Source organism: Anthonomus grandis, chromosome 22 (genome assembly GCF_022605725.1).
Source record: "Anthonomus grandis grandis chromosome 22, icAntGran1.3, whole genome shotgun sequence".
Lineage (NCBI taxonomy): Eukaryota > Metazoa > Arthropoda > Insecta > Coleoptera > Curculionidae > Anthonomus > Anthonomus grandis.
The window spans coordinates 41,358,236-41,385,297 of record NC_065567.1 but is presented as its reverse complement, the minus strand read 5'-3'; the positions used below and the strand labels follow the sequence as shown (position 1 = coordinate 41,385,297).

At 33.5% G+C, this 27,062-nt stretch overlaps 1 protein-coding gene across 6 annotated transcripts in view; it reads left to right on the top strand.

Annotated features, from left to right (window-relative positions):
• Positions 1-21,251, top strand: part of LOC126748538 (trafficking protein particle complex subunit 8) — an 88,349-nt gene extending 67,098 nt beyond the window's left edge. For all 6 annotated transcript variants that reach the window (XM_050457847.1, XM_050457845.1, XM_050457843.1 and 3 more), the window contains 7 exons: positions 1,968-2,216; positions 3,406-3,654; positions 8,165-8,372; positions 8,706-9,383; positions 11,779-12,149; positions 14,839-15,615; positions 20,900-21,251. In XM_050457847.1, coding sequence (XP_050313804.1) covers positions 1,968-2,216; positions 3,406-3,654; positions 8,165-8,372; positions 8,706-9,383; positions 11,779-12,149; positions 14,839-15,615; positions 20,900-21,170 — 2,803 coding nt within the window. In that variant the 3' untranslated portion in view covers positions 21,171-21,251. The remainder of the gene's footprint in view (positions 1-1,967; positions 2,217-3,405; positions 3,655-8,164; positions 8,373-8,705; positions 9,384-11,778; positions 12,150-14,838; positions 15,616-20,899) is intronic.
• The last annotated feature ends 5,811 nt before the right edge of the window (positions 21,252-27,062 follow it).

Here is a 27,062-nt window from a genome sequence, read left to right as displayed (position 1 = left end):
TTCTGCTATCTCCAACGACATATGTGTTTCGTGATTGTCATATATTAATAGACATGGATTTTCTTTCGTAGTAGAAGTATACTTAATAAAATGATCTATTACTTAGGTGAAAAGGTCTGCGGTCATCCAGCCACTTGGATTGGTTAGTCCCAACGTTCCTGGTGGTGCTCCATTTAACATGAGGTTATTAAATTTTTTACGTGGCAAAATAATTGCTGGCGGTAGAAATGTTCCATCTGCTCGAATTATTGCACAAGTAGTAGCTAGTAATCCTCTTTCGGCACTTGTGCACTGGTTTAACTGCTTAGCTCCTTTTTGTTCTACTATTTTATGAGGCCGCTGAACGGTTGTTGTAGCCGTTTCATCTAAATTATATATTCGGATATCTTGAACAACTGATGGGTGTTTATTATATATTTGCTCTAAATGTAAAAAAAAATCGTTCAACATTAGGTTTTGTAAAAGAAGTAATCCTCGAGATCCGAAGCTTTCTCTCACTTCGGGCCTTCTAATGCTTAAGGATAGATTTCTCCTTATAAAAGCCCGTAACCAATCTTTGCTTGCGCACCTATTACTTTTCCAAGATTCTGGCATAGTAATATTGTTTTTAGCAGCCATTTCGTGCGCCAATTGTCTAACTTTTAGGGTATTTAATCCGTATGCCATTTTGCTGCAGGTTTTAATGTAATCACACATAATCTTTTCCTGCTCTGAGGTAAATACTAATCGAACAGCATAATTTGGCTCCATCTTGGCTTTAGGGTCATTTTTCTCTTTCATCACATATCGCCTTAATGTGCTAAAGTTTATGTTAAACATCTCTGCAGCAACGCGAAGTGAAGTTCCATTTCTTTTCACCTCTTGGATGGCTGCCGTCATTTGTCCGCTTGTAAATTTGACTCTTGTTCGTTCTTTCGTCTTTCTTACCATGGTATACCTGCAATAAAAAAAACGACAGTATAGAATGATCATAATGGTACACAATGAAACACGTATCATTGTGTACTACCTGCATGTGTTTCAATGTGTACTACCGCATGCTTTAAATTTCAATTCAATGTAAATGTGAAGCCTGAAAAATGTTGGCCCCAATATTTATAGGTTAAAACTTATACATCACAAGAAGTAAAATGACATATTAATAAAAACTAAATCTATTTATTTGAAGGTAACATACCTTTCTATGTTCGATCCTCTTTTCAATATTTATCCACAAGAAAACAGAAAACGCTCCGTAAAGTCTTTGTTGGTGGGCATACGAAAACTAACTAATGGTGGCTGAGGCAATACTGTATGGATCGTTCGCGACAGCGCTAGTAAAATTGTGGCGGCAAATTTAAACGAGTTAATAGCAGTGTTTCATTGTATACTATGTGTCAATGTGTACCACTCTCCCCTACATGGTGACCTGTGTGTTTTAGTTTTTCAATTATTTCCGAGTATTGAGATATTTGCCCCACTGTGCGACTTACAGTTTTCGTACGGATATGGAATACTAGTATACTATATTACCAACAAGCCATGCCATATTTGAGGTTAGATCTAGCCTATCGTAACAGCAAAAACCAAATAAACGCAACAGTATCAGTCACAATATCAGAGGGGCGTCGTAACAAATATTTAAATAAAAACGTGCATGGAAAAAATTTGGGGCTCAACAACAAATCAAAAGAAAAAATGAAATTCGGACCTCCCCATGTGGTAAACAGAAACCACACTGAACCTGTGCGTGCCAGTTTTGTCAGTTTTTTACTTAATTAAGTAATGTGCTTTACCCTATAGTTGATAATATAGTAATATCAACTATAGGGTAAAGTAATGTTAAAAAATATATGTGTTTTTGCTGTTGCTATACTGCATATACTTCTAGTATACGTACTATTGATCTTGAATCACGTTCTATGTATGTATGTAATTTTGTAAAATACTGTTTTGATAAAGTTGTAATTTTGATGATTTTTTTTTAGATATTTACCCGATTCTTCCGAAGTTCAAATTAGAAAGCTTGGAGATCTATATTTTATGTTTGAAAATTACTCTTTGGCTTTTCAAATGTACCACACTGCCAAAAGAGACTACAATACTGATCAAGCATGGCTTTTTTATGCGGGAGCATTGGAAATGGCTGCTCTCTCTGCCTTTTTGGCTAATGAATCTAGTAGAAAAACTTTAAATTACATGGAGGAGAGTATTACTACTTACTTGACAACATGCAAGTAAGAAAAGTATTTTTGGTTGTCCGTTGTTTGCAATTTTTTTAGTATTTTTTTAATAAATTTAGGATTATTTGGTTTTTGAATTCGCCTATACTTATGATTTTTCGTGATCTCAGTCGTTGTAGGTTATCGGAAGTAGAGATAATAATGAATCCTTTTAAAAAGACTTCTCAATAGAGTTCAAGAATTTGTTGTTATAAATTTTCAATGAAAGTAAAATAAAGTTAAAAGCAGTCGTGTGGAAGGTGTAACTTGTTACAAAAGCAGCTAAATTTCCTATAGTGATAGTAGTTATAAAATTTTACCGAAACATAAGACTTTAAAATTATAACCAACAATTCTCTACATAAAGGTTCGAAAATAAACCTTCTTTAAAAATGTAATTTTCTATAATTTTCAAATTATTGTCATTTCAAATCATTAGGTCAATGTTTATCTTATTTTACGCAAAATGAATGAACAACGCATAACCAAAAATTTCCTTAACTTAAAATAGAACGAATTAGACCAACTTAACTACACCAGAGTTGCACAAGTGCCAAATTAGAATAATATCCGGAAATTTAGAAAATATATTTTATTCATAAACAAATGGTTGTAATTGTGCGCCCTGTATAAATTACTTAAATTCCTTCTCAAAAATTAGCTGACTTATTTTGAAGGTTTTTCGTTACTTGTAAAATTGTCGTCCGATACACGGTTTTTACTAAAAAAGGGTTTAAAAAATGGAAATACTATACTATACTATATAAATACTATATCTAAATACTATACTATTAGGACCGCTGGCCTGTACAGCATCAAATGTACGTTCGACACGCAGCGGTCCGCAGGGACCGCTGTGGCCCGGTACACTTTTTCTCCAGCGGTCCCCACGGACCGCTGTGGCGTTTAACGTGTTAAGGTCTTCCACTACAAGGTTGTACGAGTAACCGATATATGCAGCCAATCAGTCATATTCAATTAACCAAAAGAGTTGACAACCTTCATATTATTTTCTACCTGCAACTTATTTCCATAAATTTTAAAACTTTGGCACAGAAGCAACTCTGGTATAGGTAAGTTGGCCTAATTCGTTTTATTTTAAGCCAAGAATTTGAGGTTCAGCGTTGTACACTCATTTCGCGGACACCCTTTATAAGCTTAAGGAATGTCAAATAAACTTTTTTATTATTAATAAACCTTGTAGAATGCCATTCTATGCAACTAGAGCAACAATATTGAGTATAGAATGCCTTAAAGCCAAAGATCTCTATGGTGAAGCAGCCCTTCAGTTAATAAGGATGACAAGTGAGGATTCAGATCTTCGGTCAGCTTTGTTTCTGGAACAGGCATCCTGTTGTTTCCTACGGAATAGCATGTTAAGAAAGTATGCGTTTCATATGGTTTTGGCTGGTCATAGATATTTCAAAGCTTCCCAAAAAAAGCATTCTTTAAGGTAAGCACCAATACATACATATTTTTGTTAAAATAGTATTATTATAATAGTATAATTATATATATATGAGGACGTTCAAGTTTTACGTATAGAGATTTATCACAATTATTTACCTCTCCAATCACGATTGTCAGTAAAAGTAAGAAAAGCTTTTATCCCCTTCTCCCAGACTTACGTAAACATTGATATTTTAATGTATTCTGTTTTTTTTATTTGTCATGAGCAGCAGTTAGATAATAGGCTTAGCATAGAGGAGTTCAACGCGCATAATATTCATTTAAATAAACTTTATTGACACAATATTCAATAAGAGTAAGATGCAAGTATTATAAACTTATTAGGTAATATTACAAACAAAACAAACTTCTTTTGAATTTTTAGTATGTATGTCTATTATTATTTTAATTAACACTCTTCAGAACATTATTATCTATTCCGCATCGTTCTAAGTTTTCCATGACATTGGATGTTTATGCTCAATGTTGTGTATTTGCCCACATTTATCCGATTCTAAAATGTTCTACATTGTTTTCATCGAGCCAGTCAACATCTTATATGCTATAAATTTTGACAATGATAATAATGCACAGTTTATTCGCATAACGTGTAGCTACTCTTCTAAGCCTAACTTTCATATTGGTGTGCTTGTTTACTTTTTTATGGATCTTTCTCGAACGTGACTGTTTAGTGACTGGATGTAGCATGATCAAGACCAATCGTTTTGCATGTTCGATTTTATAATGAGACAAAAATAATCGTAGGGCATTTGCAGAAAATCTTTGAGTGAAGAATTTACCGGTAGAGCTAAATTAATTGGAAGATTGAGAAATTGCCCTCCATCTGATGATATAAGAAACCTGTTGTCTAGTAATCTAAATAGGCCACTTCTTGGATGATAGCATGCATTGTTACTACCATTGCTACCATTATACATTTCCTGCAAACTGGAAATTGGAACGTTTTTAAATGCTTATTACTTGTAACACCACGCCTTCTACTCTGTTGTACGCACTTTTGCCAAGAGCATTGGTAGCTAAAAACAATGCATCGAAATCATGTCGCCTAAAGTGTAGTATAAGTGATTTTCATCTGTTCCTTTATCACACGTTATAATTACCACTGTTTTAAACACGCCATGGTCTGTTTTAGCTAATGGTTGAAATTCTTCAAGAAGCGTCTCGAAATCATGAGTGTAAGCAGTAGATGAACTACCTTTTCCACTTGGAATAGCAATGAATTGGTCCAGAATTTGATATATTCCATGTGCAATATAAAGCGTGCTTACTTATTTGCCGCAGTTATTTATTTATACTATTTATATTACTTACTTATTTGCCGGGCTTACTTATTTGGTTGACACCAAAGGGACCCGAGCCTTATTATCTTGATATATGAAAAATATTCTGTTCTGGTTTAAGTATGGATGCTAGGGTCCCAATGCTAAATAATGGATTGATGTTTCAGCGGAATGTTTTCGTCCCTCTTAAGAATTAGATTTTCTGGGAATCAAACAAAGATACATATGTCTCACTTGGACTAATGTCAAATCCTATTTTGCGTAATTCTTGTGTGGGTTCATCAAAAGTTTTTACACTGCGAATAGTTTTACTTCCAAATAAAGTATTATCCGTTATTGTTTTCAGTAGTAATGGTTGAACATTTTCTGGGCGACGAAGTACCCGCTGAATCCCTTAGGGAGAATTTTTTTTTTATTTCTGGATTTTCATAACAAATATATTCTAGTTCTCTTTTAATATCATTTCTGTATTTTTTCTTGATAACTGCTATTTGAATCTCCCTGTTTCACTGTTTTTAATTCTTCGTACAACTTAATGTTTTACGATTTATTTTTCTTGTCAGGTTCATTTATAGTTGCCTTAACGAAATCAAACTAATTGTGTAAAATTTCCTCACACCCTAAACTTTCAAACTACGAAAAATACTATTTAATTTATTTAAAATGTTAAACATGGTAATTGTAGAGATTTGGTTAAGCTAATTAAGCACTTTTCAATTGGGGGATCTGTTGGGCGGACATGTCTGTCAGTATATATATATGTAACATCAGTTATACTATCAAGTGGCTCCGTGGCTCAATATTGAATTATGGAATTTTATTTTGGGGGTCGTCTGTTGAGGCTATGGGTGTTTTTTAGGCACAGAAACGCATCATTAGATGTGTTTTTGGTGTTTCAGCAAGAACTAGGTGTAGGCGATATTTTAAAAAACTGGGGGGTTTTAACTGCTCCATCTTTGTATTGTTTGGCATTGGTCATATTTGTTAAAAAGCAGCCAGATCTTGTTCAGAGAAATGACCAACACTATTTAGAGGAGGAAATGTCAATGATTACGACAGGTCATAGTGACTCACGCATTCCTCTACATCATTCAGCTTTTTTTTGAAAGAGGGCCCAAGTTCAGGGTGCTAAAAGCCTCCCGCTCTTTGCCACAGTGCATTAGAGAAATAAAGTCTCAAAATGTTTAGGGAGGAAATAATGAAATTTCTTCAAGAAAACTGTATCTATAGTTTTAATATGTGGTAGATATTATGGTACGTGAATGCATTCGTATTATTACTATTAGTTGTATTTATTCTTTTGTTTCTATAGATAAATAAATCTTTTTCTATTAACTTTTAAGTGTCTGGTTAATGAATAAATCTTAATTGTGTGCTTTTATTATATCTGTTTTAGCATAATTTAAATTTTATTACTCAATTTTAATTATAGTAAGTGTGGAAGTAAGCATTATATATATATATATTTTTCTTATTTATGTTTTTAATTTGTATCACATACAGCACTATAATGGTGCACCATCTTGACGTTGCTTTATGTTTAGAGATAATTTTGTTGGTGGTGAATAATCGACTAATAAATGAGATAGAACTGTGGACTGTATAAAAAGAGAAATTTTGATATTATTCACCATTGAGCGGCGAAACAAAGGGGCCTTAACGACTTACCCGTGAGGATCTAGTTGCTGGATTTTCGTGCACTTTATAGTTCTCATGAATTTGAGGCGCCTCTGTTTACACTAATTTTGAGTTTGTAGAATTAAGGTTTTTGCGGTACCCGAAAAGATGGTGGTACTTTCAACGAACAAAACGAGAGAGATACTGCCGCTTATTGCAATCCAAAATTCTTCGCGCATAGCGCATGTCGCATAGGCAATCGATATATAAAGTCAGGTTTAATACATGTGTGTTAGTAGTTGGCTTTAGACACCCCCTCCCCCCCTTGGTGGGACCACTTGACAAATTTTATGGGAGAAAAGTGATAGCACTTGCTTGAAGTTTCTCATATAGAAAAGCAATTAGTCACTATCATTTAGGCCACTAACAGTTGTCACTCACCAATATAAAAGTAATAATTAGTCTCTGTCTTGACTGTCTGTAAACTGGGGAAAATAGGCCTATTTCGAAGGTAATTTTGCACTAAATGTTGATTATGATTATTACTTTGTAAGTGAAACGGCTTTATAATCACGAAATACCCATTTTTCCTAATATTTAAGCAAATAAAGTACTAAACTTGATACAGGAATAACAACCTCACGATAAAAATATCTTTCTATATTTCTTAATTTTTTATTGTTATCGAAAGTATTTTTCTCAATTGCTGGTTGTAAACAAAGGGCAGAGATTTATTTAGGGTTGATTAATACTTACATTTAGAATTAGATACTGTTGCTAAGGGTAAGAGGATAAAATAAAGGCAAATTGAGCATAATTATAAAATTATAAAGAATTTATTGTAATTAAAGTGTACAACAAAGGTGGCGCTCCATTAAAATTTAGTTCCGTTTTTAAAATCGATGCCACTCTACATTTTGAGTGATTGTGCTAGTCTATCCCTTTGAGCTTTGTTGATCCTTTGAGCACTTCAAAGGCAGTTTTTGATCTTCTCCTCCTTTTCCTCCCTGCCTTGTCCATTCCTGTGTACCCCATTTATAACAAATGATCTGTTTATCACCTTATTTTATGAGAAGGTTTTGCTCTCGGCTGTTTATCTGTATTTTCGCATTGCTGTTGTGAATCCACTCCGGGGTTTTACCATGTGCTATAACGTCTTCTTTTTATTCTTTAGAATTTGTAGCTAGCTTTATAATTTGTATTTTTTCTACAGTCTTACAGGTTGGCAAAAAATTAAAATATTTTATAGGTACCTACTGCTAATGATTCTCTTATGAACCTTTGTATACCCGCGTCAAATAATGTAACACGCATACCCGCGCACTAGCTTCTAAGCAAGTACGTTAACGTATCCATTATTTATAGCAATCCCCGAATATGTGTTTCGTTTTCAAGCATAGACAATGTGTGGGGTGCCATATCTGTAAAAAAACTAAATAACTACTGCTGACGTAATCACCATCTCAGCCTCGTCACTCCTTATCTTGTCAAAAATAAGCAAAGCAAAGACTGACATCCTATATTGCTTACATAATACTTGAACGGCTTTTCTTTACCAATATTTTTGTTAAAATAGTATTAAATAATTAATTTTAGATGTTACCGCCAAGCCTACCAAATATACGAAAATGTAGGATGGGGATTAGCAAGCGATCATATACACTACTCAATTGGAAGGCTTGCAACCAGCCTGAAAATGTTTGATAAAGCTGAAGCCTCATTCGCGAAATTACTAACAGGACAGAGCAAGCAGTCTGCTATGCAGCAAGCTTTGTTTTTAAAGGAGTATCTGGCCATAGTAGATGTAAGTAGAGCTACGATTGAGAACAGTACATAATGAGAATGACTCTTACTCTAAATTTTTTACTTATGTCATGCAATTCATGATTTCGGAATTTTTAAATCAAAAATACAAAATACCTTGAAATCCTGGTTAGCTTAAATGTGAATTTCGTCAGCGTTGTCAGTTGCCAAAGATCTATAAGCTTCTTCTGTGCTTAATTGCATGAAAAGAGATTAAATTTTGAAGAAGTTGCTAACGGATTATTATGATTTATAATTTTTCTTCTTATATGTCTTTTATATCTAAACTTTATCAGCTTCGTATTCATTTTTAATACAAAAAGAAATGTTTTAGATAAAAAGTAAAGAGGACAATTATGGATTTCCTATCCTTCCCGTCCCAGAACTTAATAATGAAGTAAAAGTTCTTGTTGGTCCAACCAAGCCTCTCATGACGCCTGGAAAAGTACCTGCAATGGGAATTAACTTTAGCACTTCCAAAGATGCTGCCAATAACAGATGGCATAAGCTTGAGGAGATGATGGTAACAGAAGAGGCAGGAACTCAGCCTATTGTATTTAAGCCTATGGTCAATCTGTATTTTTCAAATAATATAAGAAATGGCAAAGTTTTAGCAATAATTAATGAGCCTATTCAGGTATCTGTACAGCTTGTAAATTCTTTGCAAACTGCTCTAATATTAAATGACATATATTTGCTATGGAGCTTCGAAAATGAAGGAGAAACAATTACCAACGTGGAAACGAATGAAATGGCAGATTCTTTTATTAAAACTTATATTACAAAATCTTTAGTTATTCAAGGAAACTCTAAGCAAGATGTGATATTATCTGTTACCCCACTGGTAACTGGAGAATTAAAAATTTCGGCTATTTGCTACACATTAACTGGCACAAGCACTAATGTAACAGAAAGCATATCCGTGAAAGGAAAGCAACTATTTGATATGAATGGTGATAATACTGGATTACCGATTTCTGTAGAAGTTGCTGCGCACGCGCCATGTTTGCAGGTAAATTTTAAAGCTTATCTTATATTTAAATACTTGATTTATTTTATTTTGCTTACGTCTATATTTTAAAAATTACCAAAATTAGTACATTTAATATGGCGTCGTTGTATTTTAGGTCCAAGTAATGACACAATATTAAAAAAATTTAAAATATTAGATCAGTGAATATTGTGTTATTTCATTTGAATGGTAATATTGAGTATTTTACAAAGAACAAAATATTATGTTATTACTGAAATTTAGAATAAGATAGCGACGCGTTAAAAGTTAGTAATACGTGCTCGAAATATACATCTCAATGCTTTTTGTCCATTGTTTAAGATCAGGCTTTTCAGATATCTGTTGTCAATATTGTATACTATTTTGTTTCGTCGGGTGTTTCTGAAATAACTGATATTTGAAAATTTTCTCCTGAAAATGCCGCGCTTATCCAAAGTAAAGCAATATTTGGCTTTCGTGGAATTCCAAGCTTATTTGTAATTTTCTTTCACTCAAAAGAGCATTTCATTGAAAAGATGACGTTTTTGTTGAAATTTGGAGAGTAGACAAAATTTTTCCCGTATTTAAAAGGATGAATATCCCAAATTGCCAATCAGCGTGTTATTTTAAGACAGTGAACACATAGCACAAGCCATAATCCATCAAGTGAGTACCGAAATGTAAAAAAACGTCCAGTCATTCTCATCCATTTTGACATCGCTAATTTCTGTCGACTTCAATGAAAGAGACATCGTTGCCAAAGCACACACAGGGTTCTGGCCAGTGAAAACACAGATAAAATCTGTTAATATCGATTCAGTAAAAATCGATTAATAATGTGGCTACCGCGCCTGGCAGATCAAATGCACAAAATTTGACAGCCTTAACCATCACATTACAAACCAAAAAAAAATTAATTAGACAAGACTTCATAAAATATATCGATTAGTCATAGTACACAACAATGATGCACACATCCATTGACGGATGAGAAGACGGAGAAGATGCATGGTCGGTAGAAATCAAAATGAGACGACACTACAGGTATTCTCCAAAGTTGCCTCATTCCACGTTAGACCCTAGAACAAAGTCTGATAGATACTTGGATTGAATCCTAGATTTTCTTTATGGTATTCTATGGTTTTGATACATAGAATTTAAGATAAAAATAGGCTACATCGCATAATATAAAAAAACAGTCCACCATTAGTAACATTAAACTTAAAAAATACAAAAAAATTAATAAAATATTTGAGAACAATTTAAACTCGGTCCCTTCCTCATTCTGGAAATTTTTGTATACTAGCGAATAACATTTTCAGTTTGAGTATGAAAAAATCTATAAACAAAAATGTTAGCATCTCTGATTTCAGTGGTAGTAGCTCTTTTAAATTTTCTGTCATAACAGAAAATAATATAAAAACAGTATAAAAAAAACTAAAACCAACAAAGTCAACTGGTTCTGATAATATTTCAGCTTACATTAATAAGGTACATCCAAGTTTATTGCTGCATTGAAACATATTTGTAATTATGCTATCAAAAGTAAATATTTCCCGATATCCTAGAAACGGCACATATAACTAATTTTAAAAGTGGCATTAAAAATGAGCCTAAATGTCACTTTCGTTAGCTTTAGCACATTTTAAAATCTAAAATTTCAACATGAATTTATGAAAGATAAGTCCACCATAACGAATCTATCCATAATATCCGAAGCTGGAGGTGAGGAAATATGAAATAAAAACTAGCTGGACGTTATTAACACATATTGTGAGAAAGCATTCGACAAATTCAATAATGAATTTTTACTTATGAGCTAAGTATAAAGGACGATATTTATATTTCTTCAAATCATACCGTTCAGATAGAGTCGAGTCAGTTCAAATGAACAGTCGTGGAAAATCGTTAATTTTCGAAAAATAAAATAAAATCGACGAATTTTAAGATCGCCACTGTAGTCAGACTATATAATGCTCTAGTTAGGCTTACCTAAAGCGTGCTTCACAGATATGGATGTCTTTGGGTCTGCAGATATCGAGTATTACTGAAAGGGTTCAAAAGACTTGTCTGCGTTATCTTTATTTCTTAAAAAAAATACATATACTTATGGTATCATCGCTGTTATAAATCTAAGCTGTGATAACTTTCACTTTAAATCTCTTTTACAAAGAAGAAAACAACAGGCTGTGGTATATCTTTACTATATTTTAACTGTATTTTCAATTTCATTTAATATTCCTTACAATTTTTTTATTGTAAATGGACAATATGGTATTTATTATTTTTAATTTTTTTGTAATTAGGTTTCTGCCTATTAGAAATGTATAGGTAAATCAAAATATATCTTACAATTTATAAAACTTAAGACATATTGTTATAAACTTACTAATTATTTTTATGGTTACTATTTTAGATGAACTTTTCCGAATTAAGCACGGATTTTCTATCAGGAGAGTTGCAAAGAATAACCGTTGACTTTCAGAACACTGGATCCGTGCCTTTAAAAAATATTATAATGGCCACGTCGTTACCGCATTTGTTAAGTAACTGTGAAATAAACCATCAACAAACCGAATATACCATAAATGATGGAGAGACTCCTCAAATAAAGGAAAAATTGACCCGCAAAAATCATTTAACTACTGTACCCTTGCCTGGAGGTCAGCTTGGGAGCAATCAAAGTATTTCGTTCTACATTTGGCTGAAAGCACCACAGGATAAAGGATCTTGCTTGATAGATTTGCTGACCTACTATGAAAACATTGATAATAGAAGTGTGCCAAGGTAATTATGGGGTATATTTATCATTTTAAATAAGTAAAGTCTCGAAAAGAGCATAGTGAGGGGTTACGAGTCCCCTTATTTGCATTCTAGTTTAAACTAAACCATTTTCCATTTCTGTTTTTACCTTTTTTAAGTCAACTAAATGAAAAAAAATCACGGAAAAAAGAGCACTTATAATGGATTAAGCGGTTATGTAAAACCAATGGATTTGGTACTCAGTTGCATAATAATTAGTTCTTCTTATCCATCCGTTTTTCAGTTACAAAGTTTATGGAAAGTTAGATGATAGGCAGAATGTAATAATATATGTATACAGGGTGCCAATTTAAAAACTTTCAATGTAAATATCTCTGAAACTAAAAAAGTTAGAAAAGCACATTTGGTACAAATATTATAGAGGTAGAGGGAGTTACAACCACCATATTTCAGTTAACGGGTGAGTCACCCCTTGGTGAGCCCCGTAGCACGCCAAACCCAAAATTTAAAGTGGCATCACTCTTCTTGTGATTCCTTAAATTAATGGTCTTTTGGAGTAGTATTCACCTGCACCAGGTGTAGTATTCACCTGCACCAAGATCAACAGAAACAGATCCCTGGGGTATATTTTGGTGTACCCACGTTGGATTGTAAGACACTTCAGACACTAAGTTTCATGAGAGTCCGGTAGGCATTTATTTCAATACATAAGTAATACTAGATAGAACCCATAACTTTAAACATTATACAGGATCTAAGAGGGTGCCTCTGTGATGCTTTAGACCCAAAATGAGATTTTTAGAGAATTTTTTTCTGAATATCATGCTTTTTGTTTTGTGACGATATTTTTTGTTTATTAATCATCCAACTGGTTCTATTTCTTCAACAATTTTAGGTTAAATGATAGATTCCAAGTAAGATTCGCCATTAAGGTTCCGATTAATAAATAGAGGCCTGTCAATAGTATCAGCTAATATTTCAGCCCACACATTGATTTTTTCTGGATATTGTCTGTTTTTTTCCCTGAAAACATGCGGAGCTTCATCACTCTAGTATCTACAGTTCTGTTTATTTACAGAACCATTAAAAAAAAAGTGCATTCGTCGTTAAAAAATATTCTTAAGCAATGTATTTTTAGTAATGAGTAATATGTAATTTTTCTGTTATTCACTCGAAAAATCTATTGTTCGGTCAGGAGTCGTTTTCACGCAATTCCTGAAGAATTTGCATTTTGTATGGATGAAAATGACTTAATTTAGATACCTGACGTAGAGATTCAAGAAAAAAATTTCTGTTATCGGTGAAGCTTGGCATAGAGACAATGTAGGATTTATAGCAGAATGTGATAATACTTCTAATTGAGCCGCTTTATGAAGTACTCTACGCTGAACTTTTTTTTGTTTTCCATCGATCCTCTTTCTTCAAATTTGATTTTTTATCTTATTGAAAAAATCGTTACTTTGACAACGCCCTTGGACAAAGTACTTTGTCCAAGGGCATGTTTTCAGATAGTTAGAAATTACTTAAATAAATAATATTATTTTTGTTTAGCCCTAAATGGGAAGCATTTTGAGTATCTAATTAAATAAAAAAAGCACGTTATAAAACAGAGTTTATTTTATACCTCTCTTTAATTCTGTATAAAATTTAGGACAAAAATCTTGAGCAGATGAATACCACTCCAAAAGACGTTTCATTTAAGGGAGACAAAAGGGGTGGTGTAATTTAAAATTTTGGGGTTGGGTGCATCGGGCCCAAGAGGCGACTCACCCTATAACCAAAATATGGTCGTTGTTGTTCCTTCTACCTGTAAAACATTTGTACGAAACTGCGCTTTTCTAACTTTTTTAGTTTCAGATATTTGCATTGAAAGTATTCAAATTGGCACCCTAGACTTTAAGACTCTCCTTGAGCAACGGGTCTCTTCATCTTCAAAATTTGTTTTGGTTAATGCAGTTTATATTTCTTTCTCTTACGCTATTTGTTTTTCTTTCTTCATTTTTGTCATTGTGCTGACAAACCCGATTTTTTCAATATTACATTTTTTTATGTAGGATACGTTCCGTTTACAATCCATTATGTGCAAGTAGGTAGTTTTAGAAAAATTTTAATCCAATTTTTTGCAATAATATCAACATCTCGTTTTATGCATGTTTTTATGCATTTTATGGTATTTTCTTTTGTGTCTTGATTCATATTGTAAAGCTTACTGTCACAGGACTAATAAATATACAAAGTAACTTGTCTATCTCTTACATTGACGACTCCTCCACTGTCGGAACTTAGCAACTGTTCAGTTGTCACAAAAATGGAATAATGCATGCTAAGATTCAACAGTAAAAAAATACTACTGAAATTAGCAGTAATGAAAATTTTAGCTACGTCAAAATAAAACTCGTTTCTATTTTTTTACTCAGAAACCTTGCATCGTACGCAAGGAATCAAATTATTCCAAACCGCTTATAAACAAAATTAAGGCTTATTCTTAACACACATATTGTTGTTAAAGTTAGGACGCTGCAATTTGGGACGCTCTGTATGTTGTCAAATAATTTTTCTGCCGATAAATATTAAGAGGTATTATTTCTACCATTGTATGTCTTTTTTATGTGATCCCATTTCAACGAGATAAGTTTCCCACTAATCTCAATGATACAAAAACAAATTAAATTATAATTTTTTGTTCGTTTTTAAACAGTTCTTTTATTTGCAGGTATCGACTAATAAGGCATTGTTGGATGTTGTCCGTACAAGAATCGATATTCGCAGAAGTAGCTACACAGTGTAGCTTTAATTCAGTTACAGCTAAAGACCTTTCTTTGGCCTTAAAAATAACAAATTCCAATAACATACATAACACCATTTCGACCAAAATTACTTTATTAAACCTAGCGTTGCTTAGTAATAATTGGATTTTGACAAAAGATTTTAGGTCGCCGCCGTATATAAACCTAAATTCGCAAGAGTCTGCTCATATTTTCTGTAAAGCTAGAAGGCAAGTTTCTAAAGAAGTTCAATATTCTTCTTTACCCATCAGTTTAGAGAAAATGACCTTGCAGAAGTTGCCAGATGCTTATCAAACTTTTGCCAAAAAAAGCCACACACCGCTTCTTAATGCCTTTAGTACTAACGTAGAATGTAAGAAAAGAACGGGTACGTTAATATTAGAGTGGCGGGCGCTAGTTTGCGATTCTTCAGCTCGTAGAATTGTTTATGGTCAGAACTGTATTCCCATTCGAGTAGTTAACAAAGAGCAAGAGCTTGACAAAATGATACAGAACGCAATTATAGACTTGAATAGCCCAATAGATAAGTGCAAAAGAATTGAGAACCAAAATTATGTTACATACAATTTATTTTTCCCATTATTAGTTAGACATAATTTTACAAAACAGAGGTGCTGCATTATTCCGGTAAAATTGACATTACATAATAATATAGAGGATGCTGTTCAGTTCACAGTTGATATTGGCGATCCAAAAGTCGAAAGGTAAGATTGCTTTACTTACTTTATATAAATAAATAATTTGTTTTATGGTTAATAAAATTTATGAAATTACGGAAGAAATAAAATTAAAGAAAAGAAAATACATGTAAAAATATTGTAACGAAATTCCGGAACACACTTTTATTGTCAACGTCAAAAACACTAACCTAACTCGCCTTGACTGTCGTTTAATTGTTTCCAAGGTAAAAACTGACTAAACAATTAAAACTGAATGATTTGTCACGAAGCGCGTCCTTTTTAAAACCCGATGGAACAGTTTCGAAATATTTAGAATTATCTTCATTGTTTTTGCCCAAAGAGACCAATAATTGTAGGAGAATACTGACCGTCAAAGCAAGCAAGTATACAAATTCTAGAAAATTAGAACTACAGGGATTTACAATAATATAACCTAAATAACCTAAATTGGGGCCAAAATGGGGCTCTCAAACAAGATGAACTACTTAAAAACTAAACACTATAGATGAAAATAATAAACCAAACGTAAGTAGAACCCTAAAGAAACCCTACGAATCAACTTCAACTACAGAATACTAATAAAATTGTACAAAAACTAGCAGAATAATTAACGTATTTACATTTTCATAATAATATCATATAGGTTTGTAAAATAAAATAAAAATTACGCACTGTAAAAATATAAGTATAATACGCAGTCGTAGCATAAATAAAAGAAAGATAAAAACTTAATTAAAAGAATATTTATAAAATTTAATAGATTAGATAAAAAGTAGTCGTGGAAACATGATGTCCACAAGTAGTTATCGGATTAACTTGTGACTCAGTTTAATAAAATTTTAGGGTAAAATTGGTGTATTTTTTAGTCGTTAAGGTATGGTGTTCCTAAGCCGACCCCCGTAACTTTTATAGCAAAGACCGTAAAAGTGACATAAGTTGAAAAGAATTGAATTTAGGGACAATTTGTGGTTCATTTCAAAAAATTTTGGACGTCAATCAATATTGATGTTCGCCCCGCCGGTCTCCTTTCTTCTTTTGGGTACGCGATGGAGCCTACAGGAGAGGCACAAGCAAATCTGATCAAAATCTGATTTTTGTGCATGTGAGTATCCTGTCGATGTGTCCACTGGAACGGTTTCTAAATGAGCATAGTCATTATCTCTTTTTTCCAGCATCGTGTATTTCTTCCAAAGCGTTCTCTGGGTTCGATCGATCAGTCAACACATAGGGATTAATATTATTCCAGTTGATCTCTGGATCTAGTCAGTCTGTCGTAAAACTAGGCATGAAATCAATCTTCTGAAAGATATATGCGTCCATCGGCCATATACCCGTCGATCTAAAGCCGACTTTGATATTTATTTCAGTAATGCCAATTTCCAATGCCGGGATGTCAAATATTTGAACAAGGTATTCTGGATTCATTCCCATGAATGTATCAAAGAGCGTGTTTATCGCAGTTTTGAAAACGTTTACGTCAAGTGGCTTAAGAGCGATGAGAGCAATGGGATTGAGATTTGTTCAGTGTTTCGAAATCATTGGGTTGAACGCACTCGCTATGGCTAAACTTGTAGCCTCGGGTTTCAGATATGCATGGGTGTTTAGAGATGAAACTGCGAAAGCATTCCAAGCCGGCCATTTTTTCTATGAAACGTCCAAACTTTCGGTATATTGGAAAGCCAATTAATTCAATTCGGTTTATTCCGAATTAAATGTCAGACAAACGTAAACGATGTTGTTCTAACGAATTCTCTTGTTCTTCAGTGAATACCTGAAAACAAATTGTAAATATTGTAAATAAATCGTTCACTTACCTTTTTATTTTTTATCCTATTTTATTATTTTCAACAGAGAATTTATTTTACAGTCAGAATATAAATAAAATCACCCTAATCTTATTAATGTTTACTTCTATTGGTGGAGCTTCATTTTCCTGAAGTGATAGCTCATTGTTTCTCCGATGAAGTAAACGTAAATCGTGGAATAATAAACTCATTTCCTCTTACACTGATTTCTTCTAGACTAGTTGTGGCTCTTGCCGGTAGCAGTTGCAACTGCTTTCTACGATTAGTTCCTATTCTTCTTTTTCTTGTAGCATCTGAATGCTGCAGTTGGATAAAGGATTTCTAACTTATTTCAGGATAGGAACAAGTAATTAGACATCGGAGAAAGGTTGCCAGTTATCTTTAGATGGAGCTCGAGTCCCATTCCTTGCGGAAAAACCAAAGTTTAGATGAGTAATTGAACTCGGTGGCTACTATCACATTTCGCCATTCAACGGCCGGTTTTCTCTTATTCTCAAGAGAAATTTACTATTAGGGTGTTGTCCACATTTCGGACTTCCTTGAACTTGAGTGTTTTTTAACTATATACTTTTGATTAGTATCAAGTTTGATTCATATCAAAGTGCAGATCAACATTTCTTCAAAGAAGGGCGCATTAGTAAACATCCTCAAACACTTTTCCTAAAACACCTGAAAGGGTTTGATGCTCGTCTTCCTGGTATTCTAGAAAATGTTCGAGGCCTAATGCAGCTTCGGACGTAAAATCTGTTTGTAGAGCAATAATTGATTACTAAAAGGAAGAGTACTCCTCCAGAAGTGAAAAGAGTAGAGTGCATGAATGGTTCCATTGCATTTATATATACTCCAATATGTACTTTACCTCATCCTTCCAGGGAAATCCATAAATCTGCAGGTTATACAAATCCATATATCTGCTGTACATTTTTGCAAATAGCAAAAACACAAGCGTCGTCCGCGAATAACGCGACTTGGGAGTAATGTGTGCTTGGGGAATAAAACTGGTGCAAGCAGGGAGCCTTAGGGAACTCCTGCTCTCATCCTGTTATAGGACGTTATGGTCCCATTTATTTTGATAGTTAATTCCCTATCTTTTAGAAAACTTTTAATAACTTGATGAACTTGTAGATCAAACCGTCATACCACTCTTTCAAAGGCCTTTTCGATGTCAAGCGTGATCATGACGATAGAGCCCTTCGAATTGAAAGAATTCACCAGAAACCGTTCTTGTATCCCTGCAAGGTGCAATTCAGTTGATAATCCTCTTGTAAATCCCCACTGGTCTTTTGGAATTATTTTGAGTTCATCTAGCTCCTCCTATAATCTGCTTAATACGGCCTTTTCAGGAGAAAATTTATTTCAGTGATGGCAGCAGACCAATAGATCTGTAACCTTCCGGTTTTTTTTATGTTTTTACCCTGTTGAAGTGTTAATATCATTATTGCTTTTTTCCATTCTACCGGAAACTAGCACAGGTTGGCTGATGCCATAAATGGTTTTGATGTCCAATAGTGTATTGTCAGGTAGCGTTTTCAGTAGTTTGTTGTTTAATTCATCATGACCTGGTGCTTTCCTATTCATTTGGTCTTTAATTAGATCTCTTATTCCTTATAGGCTTATACTGTTGTAGTTTGGTAATGCGTTTAAAGATAGGTTTACGATTTTTACATCTGAGACTTTATTTGTTCACGTAGTTTTGTTAAAAGTTTTCGCCTTATCCCAGTCAGAATGGCTATATGGGTTTTTTCGAGGGCAAGATTTAGTTCTTATCGAAACATCCATCCAATTACTTTTTTTAATGCAGCATTTTCTTCCCATGCCAGCTGTATCTTGGACTTTGCACTAATGACGAAGACAAGGTGGTCTACAAAACCTACTGTCCTTACTGTACTTCCATTATAGTAATTTAGAGTAAATGCTGGCTACATATTTTGTGTATAACATCATTATTTACGTGCGGTATTCTTTTAATTTGTTATATAAAGGGTGTCCCAATAAGAGCGCACGTTTTAATTGGTAAATAAAAGTCATAATTTATTTTAAACTGAGTGTTATTTATATTTTAATGTAAAGCTAATACACTGCAATTAAACGTGAAAAATAATATCTGGCAAATGGCCGCCTCGACTTTCATGACAGACTCTTATTCGTTTTGAGAAATTTTCAATTACATTTTCACATAATTGCGACCCAATTTCGCTAATAATACGTCTAATTTCGTTTTTCAACTGTGGAATTGTTGTTGGGTTATTAGCGTATACGAGGGATTTTAAAAAACCCCAAAGAAAAAAGTCACAAGGCGTTAAATCGCATGATCTTGCGGGCCAGTTCTGGTCTCCATTCCGTGAAATGACACGACCGGGAAACTTTCTTTGCAACAATTGAATTGCTTCACGTGTAGTGTGACATGTCGCACCATCCTGTTGGTACCACATACCGCCCGTATCCATACCATCCAATTGAGGCCATAAAAACTCAGTGAGCATAATATTACGATAGCGTTCGCTGTTCACGGTAACTGAATTTTCAGCCTCGTCCTCGAAGAAGTACGGTCCAATTACTCCACCTGTCCAAAGTCCGCACCAAACAGTGACTCTTAATGGATGCATTTTCTTCTCATGAATGACTCTAGGATTTTCTTCGCCCCAAATTCGGCGATTTTGTTTATTAACAAAGCCATTAAGGTGAAAGTGTGCCTCATCGGTAAACAATTTTTTTTTCGAAAAATCGACATCTATTTGTTGTTTTTGCAATACCCAAGAAGAAAATGTACGGCGCGTCGCATGGTCCACTGGCTTTAATTCTTGGGTCAATTGAATCTTATAGGCATGTAAATGAAGATCTTTTGTTAGAATTCGGTGGGTGCTCTTCGAAATGTGCAACTGCTGTGCACGATGACGGATAGATGTTCCCGGATTCTCGCCAACACTTTCACGCACTGCGGCAATATTTTCAACAGAACGGCTAGTACGGTGACGCACTGGTGTTTTTACATCCACGACAGAACCATTTTGTTCAAATTTATCAATTAGTCTTTGGACGGTCGTGTGATTTGGTGCATCGTGTCGACCAAAAATGCCCCGCAATTTACGAACTGTTTCCGCAAAACATTCTCCATATTTGTAGTGTATTTTAACAATAATAATTCGTTGTTCGACCGTATATCGTTCAATGGCTACTAATCGCAAACTGTTTACATTATTTCAGTTTTTTTTTTTGACATACTGCGATAAAATAAGAATGCTGCGCAATTCAAAACGTGCGTTCCTATTGGGACACCCTATAGTATTGGCAGGAGGTAAGGTTTCGATTTGCAGTTCTCTTTGAATATCGTCCCTTCTGGTTTTAGCCGAGTGTGTTTTCTAAGTAAGCTTCAACATTCAAACTAATTTCAAAATGACCCAAAATTCTTCGATTAGACATATCAGCCGGAATATCTATTTCATTCGATCAACGAACAAATTTTCAAAAAATCTTTAACTAAATATGCTTATTTTTGTTTCCAGGTTTCAATCGACTCCTAAACAACCTTACCATAAACCATACTGCGGACTTCAAAATGCAAGTAATTTTAGTTGGCTAGTCAATGGCAAGAAAAAAGAAGTCTTGCAGCCCCTCTCAACAACATCCGTTAAATTATCTGTGATAGTGACTACGCCAGGTACATTCGAGTTGGGATCAAAGTTAAGAATTTTTTGCAATATAGTTGATAAAGATGAAACATTAGCGCTACAGTCATGTGAAGTTTATTCTAGTTTAATTGTTATTGACGCTTAATATTTTCTTATTGGTAAAATAAGTTTTTGAGCGTTTTGTTTTTATGTATATTAATATATTTAATAAATAATTTATCGGTTATATTTTTTGTTTTGATTGTAATAAAGAAAGTTTATCCAAAATATTAAACCTAATGTATTAACAAAAGTAAAGTTATCGTGTCTGTTTTACGGTTTTTAGTTTAATATTATGTCCAAATATTAAGATTAGGATAGCACTGCAAGTATTTTGGTAAAATTTTTTGGTGTCGTTGTGAACTGATGAAGGTGAACTTTAAAACAAAATGGCTCTCTCAGTGTGACATTGAGAAAATTAAGAACATATTCACGGATAGGTTTTTCATTTGCCGAAAGGGTGTCAAATATCATTAACAAAAAGGATTTCTGTTAAACTCGAGGAACAGCAGGAACGCATAACTAAGCTAGAGGACCAGGTAAAGGACTTAAAACAGGCTAATTCGCAGTTACACACCTCCCTTGATAATTCGGAATAGGAATCCCGAAATTTCAACTTGGGAATATTTGGTATCTCAAAAGAAGATTTAAAGCCAAAAATGCTGAAATTGTTCAAGGCAAACCTAAAAATGGAGGTTGTTACTAGCGCAGACATACAAAAATACTACAGAATTTCGTCAAAACAAACAATCAAAAATTCTCCGCCGGTAGTACCCATCAAATTTAAAATAATAAATTTATAAAAAAAAATTATCACGCTCCGCCGTGATAAAAAATCGAAAATACCCTAAATCTACGGGAATTAGTATCAAGGAGGATCTTACGAAATCTCGTCTTAACCTTATGTCTAAAATCTTAATAAATAATCAAGGTTAGGGTGAATTGAAAATTATAATTTTTGCTGTAGTTACACAACAAAGGAATTTAATTGTTTTTTTTTTGTGTGTGATTTAGTATAGTATATTATCAAAATCATCATTTGTTTTTGTTATTATTATAATAAGTATTAAGGTATAATAATAGAAAAAGGCTAGGAGGGTTTGGCCATGTCCAAGCGGCGGGGTAGCGATTTATATAACATCAAATCTATGATATATTCTATTACTGAGTGAATGTTCTGAACTTATTGAGCATATATAGATTAAGTTTCTTATAGGGATCAAAATATTATTATTGGAAATGTCTATAGGCCACCTCGTACAAATATCAACGAATTTCTGATCAAATTTAAGGAAATTCTACGGGAATTTTTGGAGATTTTAATATAAACTTTTTAGATGATAAAAAACCGCAAACAAAAAATTTGATGAGTGTTCTTAATGTTTTTAATTTGAGGCAGGTTTTAGATACACCTACAAGAATATCTGAAACCGATTCTTCTTTGATTGACTTAATGTGTAGGAACTTACCCCATTTACAAGATTTTGGCACGAAAGACATCGGTATCTTCGATCATATGTTGATTTATGCAAACTTTAATTTTAAAGGCGATATCCCCATTCCTAAGCGCTTTAAATATAGACCTTTAACTAAAATTAATTTTAGTAATTTTCAAAGAGATCTTGAACTTATAAATTAGAAACATATTTATGCGAGAGATAATATAGATGATAAAGTAAAGTAAACTTCATTACAAAATCTATTCTTGACATTTTTAATATTCATGCATCCCTGAAAATAGGTCAATCAAATAACAAAAACTATAGGCCTTGGATGACTGACATTGTCAAATTAATGATTTAACTTCGAAACCAGGCACTAAATGGATATAGACGTACTAAACAAGCTGAGCATTGGAATTATTATAAGCAACTGCGAAATGTAACTACTAACTCAATAAATTTGGGGTGTGGCCTGTACTCGGACTCGCGTCCAACACATGTTAAAAATTTAGCATTAACACATAGGTATATCGAAATAAGACATTGTTTCTTATGGGGATTATATTTGCATTTTAAATGAAGCCTAAAGGTAAATTAGAAACTTCTTTAATGCTGTAGCGAGGAATTTGAATCAGAATATTTTTAATTTTTTTCTCAAAAGATTTTTGTGCTCTAATTGCTCTTGGAAGGGGATTGAAATGGTTAATGGCCCAGTACCCTGAACCAGTTTGGCCTCGCTTTAGCATCAAATATGCTGGAACCATGCCATGTCTATTTCTGGTTTCATAACTATGAATGTAAATATTTTTCTTGATATAATAGAGATTTTCAAAAATGTGCTGGACTGGGACAGGAATAGTGAGTTTAGATGACTAATTGCATTTCTTATTATTACTATCTATATATTATAATAATTATGTCTAATTGGTCAGAACGTTACAGTAAACGGTGAGCGATACAGAAACATGATAACCAACTTTTTTGTGCCTCAATTGGAAGCCGTTGCAGGCGTTGCAGAAATGTGGTTTCAGCAGGATGGTGCCACGTGCCCTATAGCGCGCCAAACAATTAATTTACTGCAAGAGACATTCGAGCAACGAATAATTTCAAGGAATGGACCTGTAAACTGGCCAGCTTGTTCTTGCGACTTGACGCCATTAGATTATTTTCTTTGGGGCTATGTTAAGTCGCATGTCTACGCTGATAAACCCGAAACACTTGAGCACTTGGAAGCCAACATGCGACGCGTGATTGCCGAATTACAGCCTGCAGTACTGGAAAGAGTGTGTGAAAATTGGACCTCTAGATTACGCCACGTACGCGCCAGCCGTGAGGGTCACATGCCCGAAATCATTTTTAAATATTAATGCCAAAAAAAATTCTTTAATATAAAAGCAAATTCGTTCATGTCAATAAAATATTTTGTGTTTAATTTCAATTTAAAGTTCTCCGCCTCTAAAAAAAAACACCCTTTATATCACTTTTAACTGATATTGTGGGAGAGGTTTTTGGAAATGGCAATGTCTAGGATATCTGCTCGATGGGTGGATCTGGGTGTGTAACGGTTAATTTTTGCTTAAACTATTTTATATATTAATCTAATTCTTTAAAAACAAAGTTTCCTAACTATTTAATCAAACAATTAAAAATTATCGAACTGTATATTACTATTTAATTCACAGCCATCCTGTATAAATAATAGTCGGTTGAAAAGAATCCTAGTCTGGTATTCTTTGTACGCGTTCTTTGTTTTTTTCTGGGTACATTGTTTTTTGGGTTTTTCGCTCACGGTAAACCGCCGAGCATCGATCATTTTCTGCCAAGATCCACTTCTGTGCAACTAGTACAGACTAAAATAGCTGTTTTGTGGCAATTTAACGCTTTAGTAATTTTGCGTTTCTTTGTGGATTAATAGCTACAAAATTAGCAAATTAAATGAATTATATCTCTGTAGGAGTTCTTTTGAAATTCATTTGCTGTCTTTGGTAAATTTCTGAGACTTTATTCCAGCTTAATTGGTTTTTTTGGGTGACTATATTAGGTTTAAATTTCTTTTTAGCTTAAATAAATCAATTTATATTGGAGGACTCGAAAGTTAGAACAATTTTATTAATTCTGTTGCTTTCCCATTGCTGAATTCTGAAAGTGTAAAAAAAAAAGTATATAAAAGCCACAAAATTCCACCATTGTGTAAGTAAAAGATAAACCTATTTTTTGTAATAACTATTAATATTAAGTCATAAATAATAAGCCAAAAATATTAAAAATAAGTTTTTTATTCATCTTGAAGTTTTGATATTAACTGTACATTTTATTGACACTAAAGAATAATTTTATTACATAATAGCTTACTTCTAAAATTTTATTACAACAAATTAAATAATTAAATAAGTATTCTAAATTTAAATTAAATATTTATTCTTAAATTTATGACAAAACTTACATGGGTACTGGGGTATTTTAGGGTTGAAGGATAAGGTGAAAAGAAAGACCCAAAGCAGGTCTATTCTTTCTCGTTGGTCTCCAGTTTTCAGATTGGCTGAAGGTTAATTTGGTATGATGAAGTTCCAGATATGTCCAGTTGTTTGATGGTGTCCTCGATTCCTTGAGTCTGTTGTGGTATCCCAGGCTGCCAGATAAGTCGTTTTTTTGTAAATTTGATGCAGCCTAAATGCTGAAAACAAATTGATTAATATATATTTTTTGTTATTTAATTTAAGGCTAAATTGAAAACTTACCTATTTTTACTTACCGTGTCCAAAGTGTAATTTTTGCAAGTATTTATTTTATTCAAAAGTAGTGCTTAAAATACTACTTATCAACACAAAAGGTGTGATAACACAGTTTTTTAATTTTTTTATATCGGCAGAAGTGTAAACCAAATTGTGATCACAATAAGGTAGGTTTATCTTCGTTGTATTTTTTTATAAGCTTTATTAAGTAATATCATGGTATAATAGCTCGTTTTTTTAGTAGTGTTGATATTTTCATAACCTTACGTTTATTCCCCCAATTAAAGTTATATAATTAACAACCTAAATTTGAATTAAATTTACCTGTCACTTGAAAATAAATTTTATAGCTTTTATTTGACCCTAATTTCTAGAGGCAGAGCTTTTACAGGACTTATGATTCGTAGATACTTAATGATTAAACTTGGGTCTTTATTATATGCAGTAGTAAGTATTGTGTGGCCCTTTACTTAAATTCTATAGGGATGTTTTAAGGGTAATTTGGTCACTGGCGCCCCTGAGCTTTATTTATTTACTTCCTTTGTTTTAAAGAACTTGCACGACCACTCTCCGCGAGATAGGCTAGCCCAGCACTCTTTTCTTGTCCACCCTTTTATATTGCATTTTATGTTGACCTATGGTTAAATATATGGGTGGCAGGTGGGTTCTGATCAAGCATCAATGCATAATAAGCTTGGTTTGGGAATTACGGAGTGTCCTGCTGTCTTGGGTACTTCTTTTGGAATCCCATGGTGTCGGTAGCGGATTTTAAAAGGGAGTCAAAGATGTTGGTGGAAAAGCGGTGAGAGGATGGTCTGTATACCAATGTTATTTTGTGTGGTTTCTTTACAAATTTAAGAGCTATAGTTGTGTTTTTAGTAAAAGGATAAATGTTCAAATTTTTTTTGTTAGGGAATGTGAGGTTTTGGATTGCTGTTCTACCTCCTTGACTGTCTGACAGTCTGCCTGTTTTGTTAATGATGTATAAATGTAATTTGTAAGGTTCCATTTTGTGTGAGATTTGAGCATTGTTTCTTGTAGTAGTACTATGTTTATGTTATTTTCTGCCATGAAATTTGCAAACTTAAATCTTTTACGCAAAATCGAGTTGGCATTCCAAAATAGAATTGTCAGTTGATGTATATTAGTGTTTGTGCTTTGGATCTTTGAGTTTTAGGGAGTTTGGAAGAAAAGGGATTTAGGCAGGGGATTTTACTATATTTTTGTGTTAACAATAAGGTCAATTTAGGGCTTTAGGATTTTCAGCTGAGGGAATAATAATAATTGTAATAGTGAATTAACGAATTGGAATTGTAGTGGGTGTTTGATTCAGAGGGTTTTTTGGGGTCTATGAGGTTGAGTGTGTTGTGCAAATCAGTGGGTTCCTTGGGCGTAATTGACTTTGATTCAAATTTTATCGAATTTTTAGGGCATCTATAATATTTAGACACAGTTCTTTCTATAGTATTCAGTCGCAGTAACAGTATTTAGATACGGTTCTTTCTTGGCACATGTTCACCGTCACACTTCCTGCATCTTGGCTTTGCTGCAGAATTCTGCAGGAAGTGGCTCTACTCCAGATACCTTTGACGCTGGGATATTATTTTGTTTTTGGATTTCTCTAACTATGTTATTGAATTTTTTTAAATGTGGGATTGGGAGTTTGTATAAACGGACGTAGCTTTAGTATAATTACAATGTTCAAAATTTTTCAACCAAAATTTTAAACCATCTTTATCCATTATATCCGTTTTCCATCAGGTTGAAAAATTCACGTTAGTTATAGCATACTGATTTGCAAAGATTATTCAAAAGATTTTGTAG